The 20,878-nt window shown below is 46.3% G+C and overlaps 1 protein-coding gene across 5 annotated transcripts in view; it reads right to left on the reverse strand.

The window, feature by feature from the left end:
- The window catches only part of MTUS1 (microtubule associated scaffold protein 1), a 137,146-nt gene that overhangs the window by 6,764 nt on the left and 109,504 nt on the right, over window positions 1–20,878 (reverse strand). For all 5 annotated transcript variants that reach the window (XM_054720099.1, XM_054720098.1, XM_054720101.1 and 2 more), the window contains 3 exons: window positions 17,838–17,904; window positions 1,952–2,166; window positions 852–957 (listed from right to left, as the gene is read on the reverse strand). In XM_054720099.1, coding sequence (XP_054576074.1) covers window positions 852–957; window positions 1,952–2,166; window positions 17,838–17,904 — 388 coding nt within the window. The remainder of the gene's footprint in view (window positions 1–851; window positions 958–1,951; window positions 2,167–17,837; window positions 17,905–20,878) is intronic.

Below are 20,878 nucleotides of genomic sequence, written 5' to 3' on the forward strand. Positions count from 1 at the left end.
TTTTCTAAATTTTTAAAATACGTTTTTATTGACTTCAGAGAGAGGAAGGGAGGAGGGAGGAAGGGAGGGAGGGAGGGAGGAAAACATTGATGATGAAAGAGAATCACTGATCGGCTGCCTCTTGCACGCCCCCTACTGGGAGTTGAGACTGCAACCCAAGCATGTGCCCTGACTGGGAATCGAACTGTGACCTCCAGGTTCAGGGGTCAATGCTCAGCCAGTGAGCCACACCGGCCGGGCTGTATTTTCTGCTGAAAAAGGCCTTTGCTGAAGGCCACACAGCCAGTTCTTACCACCCATCTACACGCTGCTGTGTAGGATACAATGAGTTTAGTGTAACAACTTCGGCTACACGGCCAACTGTTCTGAAAGAAACAGCTTCTTATTCTTTTCCTTCCACTTTTCCTCCCAATCATGGTGACATAATAAAGATTCTTTCTTCATTCAACAAGTGCCATCTCCCTTTTCACAGTGGTGTCCGTGTGTAGGTATGTTGGTGAGCAAGAGTGCTGCTCAGCATGGACCCCATACCGTGGCCAGGATATGAACTCACACCTCCATGTCCCAGAACTTAAGGTGGTCAAATACAACTTTCCTAAAAGGCCTTTAAGTTCTTTAAAAGCTTGCCTACTTCCTAAAATGCTGTCATTTATAACAAACTATTATTTGCTTGTTATAAGGGAAAGGACACGGCTAACAATGAACAATGCAAAAAAGAAGCCAAAACACCCCAAACTGAATGTCACAGGGCATTCTCTGGAGGAGGAAGTGGTGAATCATTTCCGCTTTAAAACATATCATGCTGTTCCCTTAGACCTTATTCTATTTAAACTGAAAACACGCATTCTTGCCTGAAAGGGAGGTTTCATAGGCCTTCTTTAGTAATTCTACTTCGTCGGAGTGGCTAGCTTCAATTTCCAACTTCGAGGTTTCGTGGGCAGCACTTAAGTTGTCAAACTATGAGAAAAAACACAACAAAACAATAGTTTACCAGTAAAATCAGAAGTCCTAAGTTGAACAGTAAGGAGCAACAGTAGGAAACTTGACACATACACTTGAATTCAAGTTGAAGGCCTACCTAACGCATGTCAAGACCAACCCCATTTGAATTTGCCACTCCCAGGCCTCCACTCCTTCCCACCCAGGATCAGACACACAGCTCGCCAGGGCGCACTGACGGACATGGCGAATCCATCACAAGGAATGAGGGGGCGTGTCCCGGTGACAGGACACAGTGGCTCCACCCCTGCCATGGGGGCCTCTATAGCCTCAGTCCCTAGCACATGGCGTATAGTAGGAACTCTAAATAAATACTTGCTAAACGTTAAGCTGATTTAAAAAGGGAACAAGGAAGTGAAAGAGTAGCTTCTAATATACTAATAGGTGAAAATTATGGGTTATTAAACAAGGGCCATTTTTTTAAAAAATAAAGAAGAAATTCAAACCAAAGTTTAGCAGCACAACAGAATGATCACAAAGGGATTATTCCCAGGTAATAAGATAAAGGGTTGTTTTTAATTTTATCTTTTTCCTTCCCTTTTGCTCAATATACGTACATTGCTTTTATCATAAGAAAAAAAGTTAATTAAAAAACCCTTTTTGTCCTAGCTGGTTTGGCTCAGTGGATAGAGCATCAGTCTGTGGACTGAAGGGTCCCAGGTTCAATTCCTGTCAAGGGCACATGCCTGGGTCTCGGGCTCAATCCCCAATAGGGGGTATGCAGGAGGCAGCCAATCAATGATTCTCATCATTGATGTTTCTATCTCTCTCTCCCTCTCCCTTCCTCTCTAAAATCAATAAAAATATATATTTTTTAAAAACCCTTTTCACATTTTTAAATAAATAAAGAGGGATGTTCAACAAAGACAAGTTCATAAAGGAAGTGGATCATCAAACAACAATTACAATTCAAGTACAGAGCCAAGGACACACTGGTTCCTAAAGCACAGACCTGCTCTTGCAGCTGAGTTTTGTACTTCTCTGCTTCTTCGATGTAAATGCCCTGGAGCTTCTCACACTCCTCGGTGTAGAACTCTTTGAGCCGATTCTCTAGCTCGGTTAGATCCGTCTGGTGCTGCTGGTTCAGCTTCTGGACAAATCCTTCATAAGCTGCTTGCAACTCATTCCTGGCTTTTTCTAATTTCTCACAGGTGGTCGAAGCAGTGACTGGAGATAAAAAAAAAAAGAGAAAGATGACGTTTGACTTGTTCAATGTCCTAAATTCATAACCTTCACACACAGCTGGGATATCTCAGTTCTTTGGTGACCAGACTTCAAACCTAGTAGCACAGAATTCAACAGTGAAAAAGAGCCAGGTTCCCAGTGAAGATCACCCTTTTCCATGGTGACCAATCAGTGCAGGGCCCATAAGGAGAGGAGGCTCTGATTGGCCAGGTGTCTCTGAGGGCAGCCAGCCAGTAGGAAGAAGCTAAGACACAGAAGGGGCAGGGAAGACCAGAGAGAAGAACAAATGGATTTAGCTTCTACTTCATTGGAACCGATTTCAACTTATTTATAAAATACAGCAATAAACAACAAAATATTAGCCCATGTTGGAAACAAATCACCAGAGCATACAAACTTTAGGGAAAAAATGTATTTTAAAAGCTATATAATGTAATATGACAACAACAACAACAATAATAATAATAATAATATACTGAAAGGTTAATAGTTTTAAAAAGGCAAAGTAATTTGATAAACATAACTTAAAATCAGAACATCCTACTCTTCACCACTACCAAGACCAGAATTACCAACAGTACATTGCAGAACTCATGCACAAATACATACTCCCACTCACTCTAATAAGCCTGGAAGATCTCATTTCTCGGAAAGTTTGACTTTGGACTTTTCCAGCCTTCCTTCACTGATGGTAAATACAGATAAGTGGAATAACAGAAAACGGGGACTGGTGAATCTGTAAAATTAATTCTTACCTCTCTTTTTGTAAGGAATATATATTTTAGGAGTTATGGAAGGAAAATGATGGTTTTAGGGCAGAGAAAATAATAGTTTAGATCAATGATTATTCTACCTAAGTAATGTGGAATTGGCTGGCTCCTGGGATGAATTTCTGACAATGATATAGACTGTTTTCTTAGGAATACGCCACGTGGCAGTAGGAAAACCAGTCACTTTTCCCGTATCAGTCTTCTTTCAGAGGTAAAATGGGCCATATTGAAATAATAGCAAGAATGGTGTCCGCTAAAGAGAACCCTTACAATTCAAATAAACCCACAAATATTTACTGAAGGGGAAAGGAAGAAAAGAACTTACATTAAAAACAAGAAACTGCTGCCCAGCCCGTGTGGCTCAGTGGTTGAGCATCGACCTATGAACGAGGAGGTCACGGTTCGATTCCTGGTCAGGGCACATGCCCGGGTTGTGGGCTGGATCCCCCGTGTGGGGCAGCCAATCAATGATTCTCTCTCATCATTGATGTGTCCATCTCTCTCTCCCTCACCCTTCCTCTCTGAAATCAATAATATATTTAAAAACAACAACAACAAGAAACTACTATTTGATGACTGGCACAGTCTGGGGCTCCCTACCCATTATCTCATCTAACCCTCATGAAATCCTGTGAGAACCTCATTTCTAAATGTAAATGTACATCAGGCAACCAGCAGAGAGGATAACTTGTTCACGGGCACACCGCCATAAGGGGTAGAGGACTGGGTTGTCGTAAGAAGTTTGGGTTCTGATTCTGTCTGTGTGCCTCCCCGCCCCTCCCATCCAGCTGCCTCTGGTGCCAGGAACCGAGGGGCAAGAGGGAGCCTCTCCGTAGGCAGTTCCTTGTCCAACTGGGAAGACAAGACACACACACACACACACACACACACACACACACGAGCAGCAACAAGACCGAGCGGTACCTAAGGGGCCCAATGGAGGGCAGTCAGTCAGTTTACATCTATCTGGGGTGGGTTTTTTTAAGTTTGGAAAAATAGGCATAAAAATTAGTATTTTAATCGTTTCTAAATGTGCAGTTCTGTGGCATTAGTACATGCACACTGTTGGGCAACCATCACCGCCATCCGTCTACAGAACTTTCCCCCTAAATGGAAACTCCCCACCAGTGAAACGGTACCTCGTCATTGCCCCTTCTCCTCAGCTCTGACCACCACCATCCCACTGTCTCTAAGCATCTGACTACTCTAGGCGTGTCCTGTAAGAGGAATACAGCATTTGTCCTCTTGCGACTGGCTTACTTCACTCACCAGAATGTCTTCCGTGTCCTCCCTCCCTGTCCCAGCATGTGCCAGAACGCCCTGCCCGTTTTAAGCCGGGTCAGATGCTATTGCAGGTACACACTACCTTTTGCTTACCCTGCCACCCCTCAGCGGACAGGGGAGTTGATTCCGCCTTCTGGCGTCTGTGAATAATGCTGCTCTGAACACGGGGGAAGATTATAGCTGGAGGCAGATTATAGAGGCCATTACATGAAATATCACTGACAACTCATTCTTTGGGAAGAAACTTTGGAAGGCATTTTTTTTTTCTCTTTAAAATAGTTTCATAAAAGATAAGGGCTATGTCAGTTACTACAGAACATCTTCAACATTCACTTGTCCTTTTACGGCACTAATGATTTATCTGAGAAATAATGATTCCAGAAGGCCCATGGGAGGCCAACGAGTAAACACAACTCAGCTTCTGCCGCCTATCCTCACACGGCGCACAAGTGAAAGGACGGGCCACAGCCTCTTTGGTGGGAACTCTGTTAGAACTCTACAGGAAAGTCGGCAATGGAAAAGCATTTTGGAAGCAGTCAGTGAAGGCATCAAATAGCTTTCTAGTCAGAAAAATGCTGGTTTCACGCAGCCTCTTTGCTTAATTCCCTTGGAATTCCAGATTTTTGGGGGGAGGGTGGAATAGAATGATCCTAGTCCATCCAAATGCTCACATCAGAACTAGAAAACAGAAGAGCTTCTAGGCGGAAGCTCGCCACTGCCAGTGGGGTGAAGGGAGGACAGACAGACAGACAGAGACGGGAGGCGAGGGACGGGAGAAGCTGGGCCAGATGGGGAGCGGGTGCTTTGCTGCTCTAGTACACCGCCCAGTGCGCAGGCGCAGCCCCAGATGGTGACGTCAGCCCACAGCTGTGCTGGGACCTTTGCCCCGTGTAGCCCCTGCTGTGCTGTGGAGAACAGCTGGGCTGCGTGATCACTCACACAAAGGCCTTTATTCTAATGCGTTGGCCTGGGCTCCTGGGGAAACATTCATTTGGTGTAAAGGCTCGTGAAAGACTTTTTTAAAGGACACGTGCACTGAGAGTTATCAAGGGCACTCCGAGCGTCCCTGTCACCCCAGGCGTCAGGCCTGGCCTTGTCCTTGCGCTTCCTACAGTTAAGGAGAGATTTCTCATGTCCCTCCGCTTGCCGACTCCCATTCTCAGTCCTGTCCCTTCTTGGCTTCTTTCTTCTCCAGAGTCCCACTCGCTTCCAGTCACCTAGTCAGACACCCAACAAAGCCCCAACCAGACACGTGATGTTTCAGAATTCAGACTAATAAACCCGGAGTCTTCCCACGCTGTTAGGCGACACTTATCCAGAAGTTATTGGATAAATACAAAACCCACACAGTAACGAAGTAGTCCTTTGTCCTGGTTTTGAAAACATCCTTCCATGAGGTGGTTTTTAAGAGCAAGTCTGATTAAGGGCACCGAAAGCCCCCTGCCTGCAGCAGAGCGGAAGGATGGCGACTCTCGTACACAGACTGGAAAAGCCATCTCCAGCAATCGACCTTGAAACGAGGAATACAGTTTTCAATTAGAAAAACAGACACCCCTCATTTGCAAGATTAGCCCTCAAACATGAGCCGTGTTGCCGATGAGAAGTCAACACTTCGCTCTGGGAGAAACCGGGCCTGAGAATTCTAGGCCAACGACAAAAACAGGAAAAACGCAGGGACACTCCCTGACAGTTTGAAACATCGGTGGCCGAGCAAGGAGCAGGTATTTCAGAGGAAGCGGTGAAATGCTTGATACTTATCCTTTTCCACTAACTCTTTGGATGACTTCTAGAAAATGCCCAATGTCAGAGTCAAATATAACCTCTGGGAAGTAGAACTGGACGTATCCCAGGTCCTTTAGGAGTCATCCCCAAGGAGAGGAAATGGAGCCATTACATACTTAGTCCTGGCGGCTTTCCTAAGAGGGGGAGGTCGGATTTTATTTTATTTCCATTTTGTAGAGACTAATTTCCCTTTGGTAACTGATAAGTGTGCTACGTGCAGAGAAAACCTCATTAGACAACCATGGTCCTAAATTTTAATAGTCTTTTGAAATAATACTGACATTTCTTAATTTTTATGTCTCAGTAGCAGGCTTCATCATGAGACAACCACAAATATTTTCATTCTCAAGAACGCAATGACATGTCTTCATAGAAAAGAGGTAGAATTCTTAGGTTCACATCTCAGCCACACCATTTACCTGCTATGCGATTTGAGAAACTTAAGCTTTCTAAGTCTGCATTTCGTCGTTTTAAATGGAGATAATATGTTAGTGCCTTCCCTGCAGAATTAAATAAAATAATACATGTGAAGTGCCGGGCCCAGGGCCTAACCAGAGTATGCATGTAATAGATGTTATTATTAATTAATAGCCTTGCAAAGGGCCACCGATTCACATGTGCTTGGAGAGCCTTCAAAGACATGCGTGGGTTTCCAGGGCAGAATGTGACAGTTAAAACGAAGCACTGCTTGTCTCGTATTCAAAGAAGATAAATACACTCACACACACATCCGTCAAATCTTCCCTTTCTACCCCTCTCTTGTTCTTGGCATTCTATGCAATAGAATTTTCCCAATTTTTAGGTGATTTTTATCTACGTTGGACATAAAATATAAAAGGAAAAAGAAAAAACAAAATTGGGGAGGTTGCCCTAACCGGTTTGGCTCAGTGGATAGAGCGTTGGCCTGCGGACTCAAGGGTCCCAGGTTCGATTCCGGTCAAGAGCATGTACCTTGGTTTCGCGCACATCCCCAGTAGGAGGTGTGTGGGAGGCAGCTGATCGATGTTGCTCTCTGATCGATGTTTCTCTCTATCCCTCTCCCTTCCTCTCTGTAAATAAAATCAATAAAATATATTTTTTTAAAAATTGGGGAGGTCACATGGAAGAGCCTGCAATGTTTGTGATGCCACATAAGAGGCTGTGAAAGAAAGAAAAGACAAACTGGAAAGTAAGATGACTTCATGCCCCAGCTGTACACACGTGCTTTTTCTATATGCTTCCTGCAGGCCTGCTGTGGATACCAGTGCTTCTTGGAACAGAGATCCCCTTCCCTGCACCGTCTATGAGGAAAATGAGATGCTGGTATCCAGCTCTGCTTGCCTGCTTTGGGCCTCTTTCTCAATCTCTCTCTGGCCACCTGGGAAGTCAGACACCTGCTTTTAGTTCTGGGCACCTTGGCTATTGTCTTCAGTAGCATACACTGCCTCAAATAAACATAGTTTGTGTTTTTAAACTCTTAATTGTAGAATAATTTCAGATTTGTAGAAAAGGTACAAAGAGAGTAGAGAGAGTTCCTAGCGTCCCCAAGTATTAACATCTTACGTAACAGTTATCTTACTTCCCCTGTACCCCTGCCCTAGAAGTATGAATGGGGACTCAACCTACTGCCATAGTAGCGTGACTATTTCATAATATTATTCTATGAAGGGAAATCCAGTGATGACATACTTCCAGGGCAAGTAATTATGTTGGTTACTCTCTTAAAAGGAAGTTTAATCTGTTTAAAATTGGAGATAGTACTATAACTGAACAAAGTAACCAAGAAGCCATTTTTTAAAAAAGTAAATTGCTATTCTGTGGAGAGGCAGTAGCCTACAGAAGAACAACAAAAGGGTAGGGATCTAGACTACCCTACAACAGTCATTCCCAACTTTCCTCATGTCAATTTCCTGATACACACGGTAGGAATAAATATCACCTGCTCAGAGCTTCTAGTCTGGTGAAGATACAGTGAAAGAGACGGCATTGTATTTTGCCGAGTGAGCCTTCACAGACTGTCTGTGGAACAATCATTGACTCATAAGAACCCCACATTCCACCTCCCAAGAGGTACTACTTTTTTATGTGACCTAGAAATTTGCAGGCCTGTGCTAGAGAAAGGTTTTTTACTCAATTTCAAAACTAGTTACAAATGGCTTTCTGTCTGTCCTAGGGAATTATATGAATTGACACAAAGTGATTTCAAAGCCTTCCATTAATCATAACTTACCAGAAATTTACTTTTACAAAAAGCCTGCACCACCAAATCAATTCTCCCATAAATAATACAGCCTAACCTTTAAACTCAGCTCATACCTGACAAAGTACCCTCACATTTATTATTACAAGTAATATAATAACTAACAGAGCTAAAAGAAAAAAAAATAAACAGTAATAGGATAATAGTTGGGGACTTTAATGCACCACTCTCAGCAGCGGAAGGTCATCGAGACAGAGAATCAACAAGGAGACGGCATATTTGAACAGCACGATAGACCAAATGGACCTAACGGACATAGACAGAACACTCTACCAACAGCAGCAGAACACACATTCTTGAGTACACATGGAAGATTTTCTAGGCTAGACCATATGTTAGCTCAAAAAACTATTCATAGCAACTTCAAAAAGAATGAAATCAGACCAAGTATCTTCTCTGACCACAAGGGCATGAAACTAGAAATTAATAACAAGAGGGAAACTGGAAAACTCATGAACACATAGAAATTAACACTCTCCTGAACAACCAATGGGTCAGAAGAGAAATTAAAGGGGAAGTAAGAAAGTTTCTTGAGACCAATGAAAATGGAAATACCACAGGCCAGAATTTATGGGATGCAGCAAAACATTTCTAAGAGGGAAGGTCACAGCAATACAGACCCAAATAAAAACTCGACTTCTATGCCTTAAGGAACTAGAAAAAGAACAAACTGAGCCCAAGTTAGAGAAGAAAGGATATATGTTGAGTTGATGCAATCGGTATTACATAAAATCCTATTTCACTAGAGAGGGAACTGAAGTGTCTGGAAGGGGTCTACAGCGCAATCTGCTCAGCCTTTTCCAGTGCGGGTTCTACACCACAGAGCACCAACCTTATCTGAGTGGCTCTTTTCCCAGCCTGAGATGAGGAAGAGAAAAGTGAGTTCCTACATCCAATGGACGCCTCCAGGTATTAGGACTTAATTCTCTAGTGAGAGCTAGAAAGACGGCATGACAAGGCAGGTAGAAATTATCTTTTCTCTCCCTACACTGACTAGTCCTGGCAAATTCTTCCTCTCCCTGAGATGATGATCTGGCCCAATCAGCCCATCTTAGAACACAGGTGCCAGTGGGGCATCCTCGGAACCTCAGGTGCTCTTCCAATAAAAGGCTCTGCTGCTTTTCAGCTTACTCACCAGCCAGCAAAGGGCTGCAAAACAGATGCTCTCCTAACCAACACACATTCCATGGACCAATGAAAACCTTAGGATGAAAGTGCATTGGAGGCGAAGGCCTGACTCAATAACTGACATAACGCTCTCAGCCTTAGGCCTGATAAAAAGGTGATTTTTGAGCCAGGTACTATTTGGCCCCTCCTTCTCCCTGATGATTCATTTTTAGGGTGCAAGGTTCAAAAGGGCAGGTAAATGCTGCTGAAATGCATAAAATTTGGAAAGCTGTGTACAAGAATGGTCTCGGTTCAGTTAAAGCCATTTGGTACTGTTTCCTCTCTTAGGTGCTTACTTGCTTCTTATGTACTTTTTGACATAAAAGCAACAACGTTCTGGACAGCGGGTGTGGTGCCAGGTGTCGCCCAGGGAGCACCCGCATCAGGGTCACCTGCCTGAGCATTAAAAGCAGACGCCTGGGCTCCATTCCAAACCACCTGAGTCAGGACCAGAAAGCTGCATCTTAACCAGGTCCATTTTAGTACCCACTGAAGTCTGAGAACCACCGTTCTAGAGAGATGACATGAAATTAGGAAAAAACTGAACAGGTCAAAACTGGGCAAGGACAAGTTAGGACAAGGAAAAAATATTCAATGGACTTTCAAAACAGATCCCCTTGGTAACATGATGCAAGGCGAGAGAATGCGGCCTCTTACCTATAAACACAACAAGCCCAAGTCTACGTTTAGGATAGAGAGACCAGATAGGAAAAGAATGAGCTAACTGGGAAGGCCTGGGGAGGGGGCAGGAGTGGGGTGGAGGGCATCAATGGGCGAGGGGAGGAGAGGAGTAGGGGAGACCTCCGTAATACTTTCAACAATAAAGATAAATTTTTATTTATTTTATTATTATTTTTAAAATATATTTTATTGATTTTTTACAGAGAGGAAGGGAGAGGGATAGAGAGTTAGAAACATCGATGATAGAGAAACATCGATCAGTTGCCTCTTGCACACCCCCTACTGGGGATGTGCCCGCAACCAAGGTACATGCCCTTGACCGGAATCGAACCTGGGACCCTTGAGTCCGCAGCCGACGCTCTATCCACTGAGCCAAACCGGTTTCGGCTAAAGATAAATTTTTAAAAAAGAATGAGCTAAGTTTGAGGTGGTATCAACTCCACCTTCAATCATCTCAGTGGGATAAAGATTTACTTTTATGTACAACTGGTTTTCATTATATCAGTAGATATTTCCTTAAAGCCGATTTCAAATATCACTTCTGGAGTTTGGTAACCAAAGAGTGACTTACCTGTAAAGCAGTGGTTCTCAACCTTTCTAATGCCGCGACCCTTTAATACAGGTCCTCATGTTGTGGTGACCCCCAACCATAAAATTATTTTCGTTGCTACTTCTTAACTGTAATTTTGTTACTGTTATGAATCGTAATGTAAATATCTGTGTTTTCCGATGGTCTTAGGTGTTGAGAACTGCCGCTGTAGAGCCTAAGACCAAAACTACTTTAAGTACACAGCCTGTCAGACCACAACTGAGCAGAGAAAGAAAGGACACATCCCCAAGGTGTGAGGTAGCCACGCTCACAGACACCAGCTAAGCGGGTATTACATAATCTGTACACTACTTTTGGCAAAGCCACGTTACTTTTTCTTGGTAGGTAATAACAAGGCACATTTGAAGCTAACAAGATTTCTTGAACTCTTCATTCAAATAAAAAGATCCCAAAAGTCGTTATCAGTGCAAACTAATGTTAATCTAAAATGATCCCCCAACGTTTAAAATACTGTCACCATGCGTTCACTGTTGTGATTAACAGGAGTTTGGCAGTCAGTCATTCTGGGATCTTACCCAGGGCTTTGCTTCTCTAATTTACTGACCTTAGGAATGTTACTTAAATTTTAAGCCTCAATTTTGTTTCTTTTCAATAAATAAATAAATAAATAAATAAATAAATAAATAAATAAATAAATAAATAAAATGCAGCCCTAGCAAGTTTGGCTTAGTAGATAGAATGTCGGCCTAAGGACTGAAGGGTCCTGGGTTTGAGTCCGGTCAAGGGCACATGCCAGGGTTGTGGGCTCGATCCCCAGTAGGAGGCATGCAGGAGGCAGCCAACTGGTGATTCTCTCTCATCATTGATGTTTCTATCTCTCTCCCCTTGTCACCCTTCCTCTCTGGAATCAATTAAAAAATATATTTTAAAAAAATGCAAACCAGCAGACTTAGAGCTGATGTTAGGAAAGAGTAGGCACTCCATAAATGTTAATGCCTCACTCACCTCATAATTTTTACATAAAGAGGGCAAAATTAACTAGCATCCTATATCATTATTAATGTAATTCCAAGAATTTTCAGTGGATTAGGGGTTAAAATTTTATTTGTATCATAAAATACAAACAATCAGGACAAATGCATAAAAAGATACAAGTGAGCTATTAATTCTTGTATCTTTGGAAAAAATAATTTTGAAATACAGAAGTCATTTTTTGCATTCTAGCAGGGCCTCCTAAGACCATCAGAAAACACAGATATTTACATTACGATTCATTAACAGTAGCAAAATTACAGTTATGAAGTAGCAACAAAAATAATTTTATGGTTGGGGGTCACCACAACATGAGGAACTGTATTAAAGGGTCGCGGTATTAGGAAGGTTGAGAACCACTGATTTAGATGGAAAGTGTGTTTCCAATGATTAACATTAATAAAAAAAAAAATAGGAACTCCCAAATATCATAATTATGGCTCTCTATGACACCACCATGCCTCTACAAGGAGTAAGAATGACAAATCAATCCCCATCACAGGCCATATGTTTGCTGTGGATATAGACCATCAAATTGAACTGTGATCTATTTCAGGGGCTGACACTTTCCAAATGACCTGATTAGCATATTATAAGGGTGAAACCAACTCTCCCTAGCTCCTGTCCTTCACAAGTAAAATCATCCCTTCACTGGAGTACCAGCGATAGAGCCACAAAGAGGAAGGCGATCCTGGCCTTGCCCTTGAACAGCTCACGGTTCTGGACTGTGAGAGGAGGCCTATAAATACATATATAAGAGCAACTTGAAGGGCATAGTAGAAGGCATAATTAATCAACGTGCTTGAAAGATCTGGGTGAAACTCAATTGAAGACGAGATATTTTAGGTAGGTTTTGAAAAATGAGAAGGCCTTTGAGAGGCAAAAAAAAAAAAAAATAGCAAGTTAGTGAAAAGGGGAGAGAGCATTTCAGACAGCGAGGATAACCTGTGCCAGAGAGGTGCAGAATATGTCTGAATACCCCCCTGGCTAGGGCCTGGCAGGGGAAAGACATTGGGAACAAAGGGAAATGAGCGTGCAGATATCATGAAGTTGGACTGGAAGGTAACAGTCCAATCTTATGTGCTGGCTTTGACAAGTCTGGATTTTTTCCCAAAGCCAAAAAATGGAATCATTTCTGTTAAAAACGTCCAGTAGAGGACACATGTGAGATTTACTGTAAGGATAGTCCCAGTAGCGTGTAGAGAGGAGAGAAGCAAGCCCGGAGACAAGGTGACCTGTTAGGTGAGCAGTGTGATATACTAGGATTCCAGGTCAGAAACGATGGCGCTTAAGTTAGAGCAGCAGCAGCCAGAATGCTGAGCGAGGCTGAGAACACAGCCTGGTAGCGGGTGGAGGACGCAGGACAAGGAGCCTGACCTCAGCCTTTGGCATGGCTGGTAAGGGACTAACAGTGCCACTGCGGAGGATGATGAATAGACTTGGAGGGTTAGGTCTGAATGAGAAGACACTGTAGAGCGTGCTCAGGAAGCAAGGGGCGGGGAAGTCCGGGAGGGGTGAGTACACAGGGCTGGCTCTGCTGGAGGCAGATCTTCACTGGGGAAAACACCCCTGCTGCTCAGTATGGAGAGGACCAGGGAAGTATATGTGTCGGTCATCCCCCTACAGGTTGTGGTGGAAGCCATGGGGATGGGCGGGGACACAGCCGACAATGAGACCCTCTCTCCACTACAACACTGTTTGCGCTGCGCCCACGCGGTAAGCTTGCCCACAGTCATTAAGCATCACCGCAGTGAAGACTGGGAGGTGGTATGCAGTTCTTAGCGTATGGGAACCTTACCTCAGTGCCTGATACAAGATGAAAAGATCAGAGTGTATGCAAAATTACATGGACGGGCCACAGAAATGGCATGCTGTGTGGAAGAAGCCAGGCCCAGAAAGAACATACTGTGTGTTTCCATTTATATGAAATTACACAACAAAGTTAACCTACTGGTATGGTGATAAAAATCAGGCCCGTGTTTGTTTCTTTTGGAAGAGGGGGCTACTAAAAGCGGCCCTGGGGAGGGGATCGGAGTGGGGGCACGGTTCTGGGATGGGAGAAATAGTCTGTGCCTTGATAGAGGTGGAGGCTATATGAGGGTATGTGTTTGTCAAAAATGATGGAATAACAAGCATTCCATGGTGTGTAAATTATACTGAATACAAGATCAGAGTGCAAACTTGTATAGATTCATATAAATAAAGAAGAATATCCTACCTAATAAAACAGTAATATGCAAATTGACCGCACCTTTGCTACGCCCAAGCCACGCCCACCAGCCAATCAGGACACATATGCAAATTACCCAACAAAGATGGCGGTTAATTTGCATACACTGAGGGAGGGAGGAGTGAAGACTGAAGACAACTTAGAAGGAAGAGGGAGAAAAAGCAGAAAGCAAGGTGGCTGCCAGAGGGAAAGCCCGGGCGGGGCGGGGTGGGGCGGAGCGGGGCGGGCGGCAGCGGTGCACGGGTGCAGGCGCGGCGGCCGCAACAGCGGTGGCAGCGGCAGCGCACGCGGCCGCAGCAGCCACTTGCAGGATTCTTCCTGCAAATGGGCTACTAGTATGAAAATAAAAGTATGTCAGGATAGGGGAGCTATGGCGATTTTCCTCTCCAAGATTTTAATTTTCATACATTGTTTTTAAATAAAGAGGGACTCTAAAGCTTCAAATGCCCATAAATATTGATCAGGCACCCATAAAAACGGAAGGCAGATTATCTGTTTTTCCAGAGGGGACAGCAAAGAGTCTCTGCAATTAAGGGGTTACTCTCTGAAGACAGCGGGAAGACACGAGATACAATAAATGCATGAATGGAAGGACACGGTCTTACTGGAGGGAAGGAAGCCTCAGGGCTGTGTTGTAAGATGGCCGAGAGGGGCGTTTGGAAGGAGCAAATGGAAAGTTATTCCAGGATGAGGATACGGCACAGATAGCAGGAGCGTGCGGGCTGCAGGGTTGGGTAAGCTGGGTTAACCGGGCAGTCCAGGCCACGAGTGAGTGAGAGGACAATGGGATGAGGGAGAGGACAATGGGATGAGGGAGAGGACAATGGGATGAGGGAGAGGACAATGGGATGAGGGAGAGGACAATGGGATGAGGGAGAGGACAATGGGATGAGGGAGAGGACAATGGGATGAGGGAGAGGACAATGGGAATGTCAGTCAACAGAGCGGACGAGGTAGGTTCTGAAGGGCAGTGGTGCAGACTCCATCTGGGCTGCAGCGCTCCTGAGTTTATGAGCTGTTCTCCATTCTTTGCAGTTCTCGGCGTTTGGGAACCTTACCTCACTTCTCTTTTTTTTCTTTTTTTAAATATATTTTATTGATTTTTTACAGAGAGGAAGAGAGAGGGATAGAGAGCTAGAAACATCGATGAGAGAGAAACATCGATCAGCTGCCTCTTGCACACCCCCTACTGGGGATGTGCCCGCAACCAAGGTACATGCCCTTGACCGGAATCGAACCCGGGACCCTTGAGTCCGCAGGCCGACGCTCTATCCACTGAGCCAAACCGGTTTCGGCCTTACCTCACTTTTCATAGAGAAGCTAAACAAAAATCACCCAGTGGGAGAGACACACCAACGGCCCCTCCTTCATTTTGGAGCGAAAAGGTGGATGCTTGGATGATGGTGACAGCGGCGGCTCCCTCTTCTTGAGTTCCCATGATGGACTATGCCAGTTACTGCAAATACGTTACCATTTAACTCAAGCTCCCCAACAAGCCAGCAAAGTGCACATTAACTTCACATCCCGTGAGGAACTGCAGTCCAAGAAACTAACAAATGAATGGACAAAAACCACACCCCAAACACTTCTACTGTATCAGGCAGGGATCGATCACGTCCCAGTTCCCTTTGAGTGTGAAAAAAACCATCCTGTCCTGGGGGAGTCTCTTAATATTTTGCCTAATTAACATTCCTTTCTCCAGTGCAGTCTATGATGTCACACACAGCATATGTGGTTCATTACTGCACAGCTGCAAACTGCATACATCTTAACACCTACTGCCTGTCTACTAGCAGTCAGCACTTGCTGCTAAATATTTCACAGCGTGTTACCACGTGTAATCCTCATGACCACCCTGGAGGCAGGCAACTGGGACAGGCCTTTCACAGGGGATGAAACGGGACAGAAGACACGTCATGTGACTTGCCCCAGGCCGCCCAGCTACCCAAGAGTTGAACCTGGACAGTCTAACCACTTCGCCCTACTGCCTCCAACTTTAAAACTGAGCTTCCAACTTCACCGGGGGGACCTGTTTCTTTCTCAGTTCACGCTCCAAACGCGCAGCCTGGCAGCTTCGAGAGCATCCTTCCTGCCTTCCTCATCAGAAGAACGAGCTGAAGGCTTCCTCTCTGCCCCCTCGCAGAATCAAAAGCCCTTCCCCACATGCTTCACGCTGTTACCCGATCAGTTCAACCTGATTCAGTAGCCCCGGTGACATTCTCCGAGTCCGGCCTCGGGTGACCGAATGATACGGCCGGGCCAGCCGCTGCATCCCGACACTGTGATAACAGCAGAAAGGACACCGGGGCGCGCTCTCTTTTCACAGGCGGAAAGCTGAGAGCGGGTGCCGCCTGGGAGGGCCGCTTCCTGTCAGGCAGAGGACCTGGGTCCCCATTCAAATCATTAGCTGTGCTCTCCACCAAAGGGGCAGAGAGGGTGCCCCATTCCAGCCGCGTGAATGAGAGCAGTGTTCTGTCTCCCGTCCCGTCTTGGGAGACGCTGAAACGTGAGCCAGCAGCGAGGCTCATCTCCCCGCCACTGGGTTAGAGTGAATGAAACACACAGACAGGGCCCCCGGCCTGATCTGCCTCTGCAGCCCTAACGTTACCTCCGGCCCAGCCAGGAGCGCCCCAGGCTGGTCACGTGGGTGATCAGAAGCGCAGAAGCCCAGTAAGTCACAGGGCAGAGCCTGAAGCCTCTCGGAGCTGGCTCTCAGCTGTGCTTTTCAGGGTTTGCTCCCCTAGAACCCTCAAGTCTTTGGGGTCCTGAAGTGCCATCTGTCTAAACGTTACGTTTCCATACAGAGCCCTTCATTCCCACGGCCCCCAATGCGGGCAGGAGCGGAGGACCCCCGGCCAGCTATTGGGATCAGGAGCGTGGTGTTGCAGCGCGGGGAGAAGGGAACAGGGACGAGGCCCGCAGAGAGGTCCTGAGCCCACACTCCGGCCACCTGAGCTTCGCCTGGGGAGACAGGGGTGTTCGAGTCCAGCACATGATGCTGACGGTGTTTCAGCTCTGGTCTCACCCCAAGAAAAAGGAGCAGTTTCTCCCGGAACTGGATGAACACAGTTCTGCTCTGGCTGTCGCCTCTGCACGATGTGTACACATACCTGCACACACTTTATGTGGCGATGCCAGCACGCGCAGAAAGCTGCGAAGGGCAAGGAGCTCGCCTCTCAGTGAACATCCCTAGGCCTGACTGAAGCTACAGCAGAAAGCGGATTCTCTGGGGCAGGAGTGCCCACAGCACACAGGGGACCCCGAGGCAGCAGCTCACTCCCACCCAGTGGCAGGGTTAGGGGAGGCCGTATTGTCAGCTGCACGCATCCCAACCCCGAGGACTCTTCCAGGAGGGACCAGAACTGAAACAGAGGCCAGCCGGGAACAGCGGACCTGGGTGGCGAGCGTGCCAGGCCTCAGAGGCACATGGCTGCCCCATCACATAGGAAGATCAGCATAGAAACGGGCCTTCTCCAGGCAGGCAGCATCCTTCTTACTTTATACTCACCCCCCACGCCCATTCCCCAGGAAGCGTGACGCCAGCACCGTCATGAGAGGGGGTGTTCTCTCACCACCCTTCAGTGTGAAAAGTGGTTCTGAAAATAATAGGACGGAATGATTGCCCAGGAGCCCTCGCGGTTACAAAAAAGCGCCTGTCCCTGCCTTTGGGAAGAGGAATGCTTTGGTCATCAGAAGCTCTGCTAGGCTTCGTCAGATCAGTGCCAGGAATTCTGTGAACGGCCGGTCACACTGCCAAGATTCAGAAGAAATGTCGATGGTTAAGTGTTTGCACGGCGATGCCAGAGGGGGCAGCTACCAGCTGCCAGCCGGCACCTCCAGCCACAACGCAGCCGGGCAGACCAAGCCGGCCAGTCCGCCCCGCGCCCGGTAACCCTCAACAAGAAGAAAAGCTCTTACCCAGCTCTCCCCGGAGGCTCACGAGTTCTTGCGACAGGGTTTTGTGCTGTTTCAGAGCTTCCTCCCGCTGCGGAAGACAAACATCAGGTTACTCCGGTGGTCAGGGGGGTCCCTCCCAGCGAGGCGCACATTTGTTATCACCAGGAAGACGAGACTCAGCATCCAGAGGCCAAGATGTGAATCACTTAGGCTAACAGTGTGTGCTGTTCAAAAACACAGCTGTCCCTCCGGGTGAAGGAAATCCGAGTTCCCCCAAAACACATCTGTATTTTCTCAGGGCCGCGTGCAACTTGCACGGGAGGCGCTGAGAATGTTTACTCAGAGCAAAGCCTTTCCGCGGATGCGCACTGCGCTCAAGATGTGATGCAGCCCCCCCTCCGAGGGCAAGCCAGACCTCATCAGCTCTAGATAAATATTTAATGTTCCCAGCATCTGCGCTGGTGCGCACTTTGTCCTATATCTGCAAATACCAATAAAAAGAAGTTGTGACAGCCCTTGACTTCTAAAAGGAAGACACAAAGTTTGTGATAAAGCTGAGGCGAAAAAATAATCCTCTAGTAAAGACAAAAATTAAACTGATTTGACTCAGCAAGCCACATTATTTTCTGAAGATGATAATATACTGAATCAGCTACAGTTCTTCGGTAGATGCTACAGACAAGAATCAGGGAAAAGCAGGCAGCTGTCTTGGTAGTCACAAAGCAATTTTCAACCTTGCAAAAGAAAGAATTTCCCAGGGACAGCAACTCACAGCCATCACCCATGCACACACGCTCACACAGACACAGCCATTAGATACCGTTTCTTTATCAGGCAGAGCCCCAAACCCAGGGTGGGAGGGAGGAAAAGGCGGAAGTCACAGCTCCCCGAAAATGCCCCCCTAGGAGCCGCCAAGGGGAGCCCCCCCCACCCCCCCCCCACCCCCCCGCCACATCTTGATCACAGTGATTGCAGGCGGGAGTCGCTTGTCATTTAAAGCATTTCCCCCTCTTTCCACAGACCTCTGCCTTAGTCCCTGCCACTCCTCCAGAAAAGCACTAGAAACAAATACTAATTACCCTTGTCGCTGCACATGGAGAATAGAGGCACATTTTGCTGCCGGAGCAGCCCATTTTCCAGCTTCTGTCTCCAATCCCCCCGCCCCCTGCACTGCCCGCGAAGCGCACAGGTGGCCACGCCACCCACCAGCCGGTCTGTCTACATCTGAAGCTCTACCGGGAGGCAGCTCTCCCGGGAGGCGGGCCTTTGGTCCTGGGTTAGCCTTACTTCTCGTCCTGCAGGTTAGCGGCTGCCTCTGCGGCCTCGCCTCTCCGCACACAGGCTGATGCTGCAGCGAGTGCCTTTGGCACAGGCAGCCTGCGATCACTTAAAGCCACAGCCCTTCATTTATGGAAAACGAGAGCCAGACGTCAGACTGATCGATGGGCACTTACTTAAATCTCAGCCGGTGCGGGGGGGAAAGAAAGACAGACCTTCGCTGCGTGGATAATGGAGTGATTCTTAGATTTGTGAGCCCTGCTATGCCCCTCCCTAACTGAGGTCATTAGATGGTCACACGGACTAACGGGAGAGGGAAACTTGGTCTCTGATGCCTATATGTGAACGCGCCTATGAACTACTAGGTGAACAACCACGAAAGCGTGTGTGTGTTGTGACCTGGAATATAAAACGCCCTTCTACAACAAACGCTGTTTTCCGCAAGATTCCCTTTGAATGCTGAGAACACGGTCCTCTGGTGTTTTCAGGAAAAGGGTGAAATTCTGATTTGAGAGCCGGAGTTACCAACACACCAGCACTGTCATTTGGACATTTAACAGTGAAATTTAAGAAACACTTTCTCTCACTGAGTCATTTTGGCCTCGATGGTATTCTGAGTGCTTGATGTTTAAGACACAGCACTGAGCTGTTCTGAAATCACAGATCAGTTAGTCCAGGTTTTAAAAATCAACAAGTGGCCCTAGCTGGTTTGGCTCAGTGGGTAGAGCGTCAGCCTGTGGACTAAAGAGTCCCGGGTTCGATTCTGGTCAAGGGCACATGCCCACTTTATGGACTCGATCCCCAGGGGTCATGCAGGAGGCAGCCAATCAATGATTCTCTCTCTCATCATTGATGTTTCTATCTCTCTCTCCCTCTCCCTTCCTCTCTGAAATCAATACAATTATATATTTTTTAAAAATCAACAAGTAATGGGTTTTCTAATGTAGAAATTGAAGTTTGTGGAAAACCAACCTGAATAAAATTAGAAGAAAATTGAAAAATACATACACTACATACTTCTCTGAATCTCATACCTTCGAGTGAAGCCTTAATTTTGTTTGCTTAGTAATCTAGTTCAAGTATCGGCAAGTTTTGTCACTCAAGCGACAAGAAAATCAGAAGACAGCTTCACGAGATGCGAGCAATCCTGCAGCACGTTCAGTCAACCGGCTTATAATTCCCTTCTTCCAAGGGTGCCTTGATTGCCAATAGAAAGAAAGTTCCACCACTTTTCAAACCTCCATAAAAAATTAAGTTGGTATATAATTGCCAGCAGTCACTTTGTGAAAACTTGTACATCCTACTACAGATCTATACCAGGTGATCGTTTTGCTGATTAAAGGGCCTTTGGGGACAAGGAGTCTCAGTAGCATGTGCCGTTTCTCCCAACTCTGCTGCACCCTACCTCCTGCCCTCCGTGCCCAGAGCCATGGATACCTTCCAACCTCTGTCAACCCCAGGAACAGGAACAGGAAAACCGTGAGGTCATCTTGACTCTTCTTTGTCTACCTGGGTGTGCCCGAGTCGGTTTTTCCTTCCTGGTGTGCCTTGAATTGCTCTTTCCTATTAGAACTACCTCCACCCTCGTCCTGATCCTCGCCAACCCTCCCTGGGCTGTCGGAAGCATCCCTACACACTCCCTTGCAGAGGGCTGCTACATTATCCCATCTTCCTTGCACAACTAAACACCCGAGTCTTCTACTGATTTACATAAAAAAAATAAACATCACCCCAATTCCATGAACCTCAATCATGCAACTGCTCTTTAGACTCCTGACTCCCCT

This window comes from Eptesicus fuscus, chromosome 8 (genome assembly GCF_027574615.1).
Source record: "Eptesicus fuscus isolate TK198812 chromosome 8, DD_ASM_mEF_20220401, whole genome shotgun sequence".
NCBI lineage: Eukaryota > Metazoa > Chordata > Mammalia > Chiroptera > Vespertilionidae > Eptesicus > Eptesicus fuscus.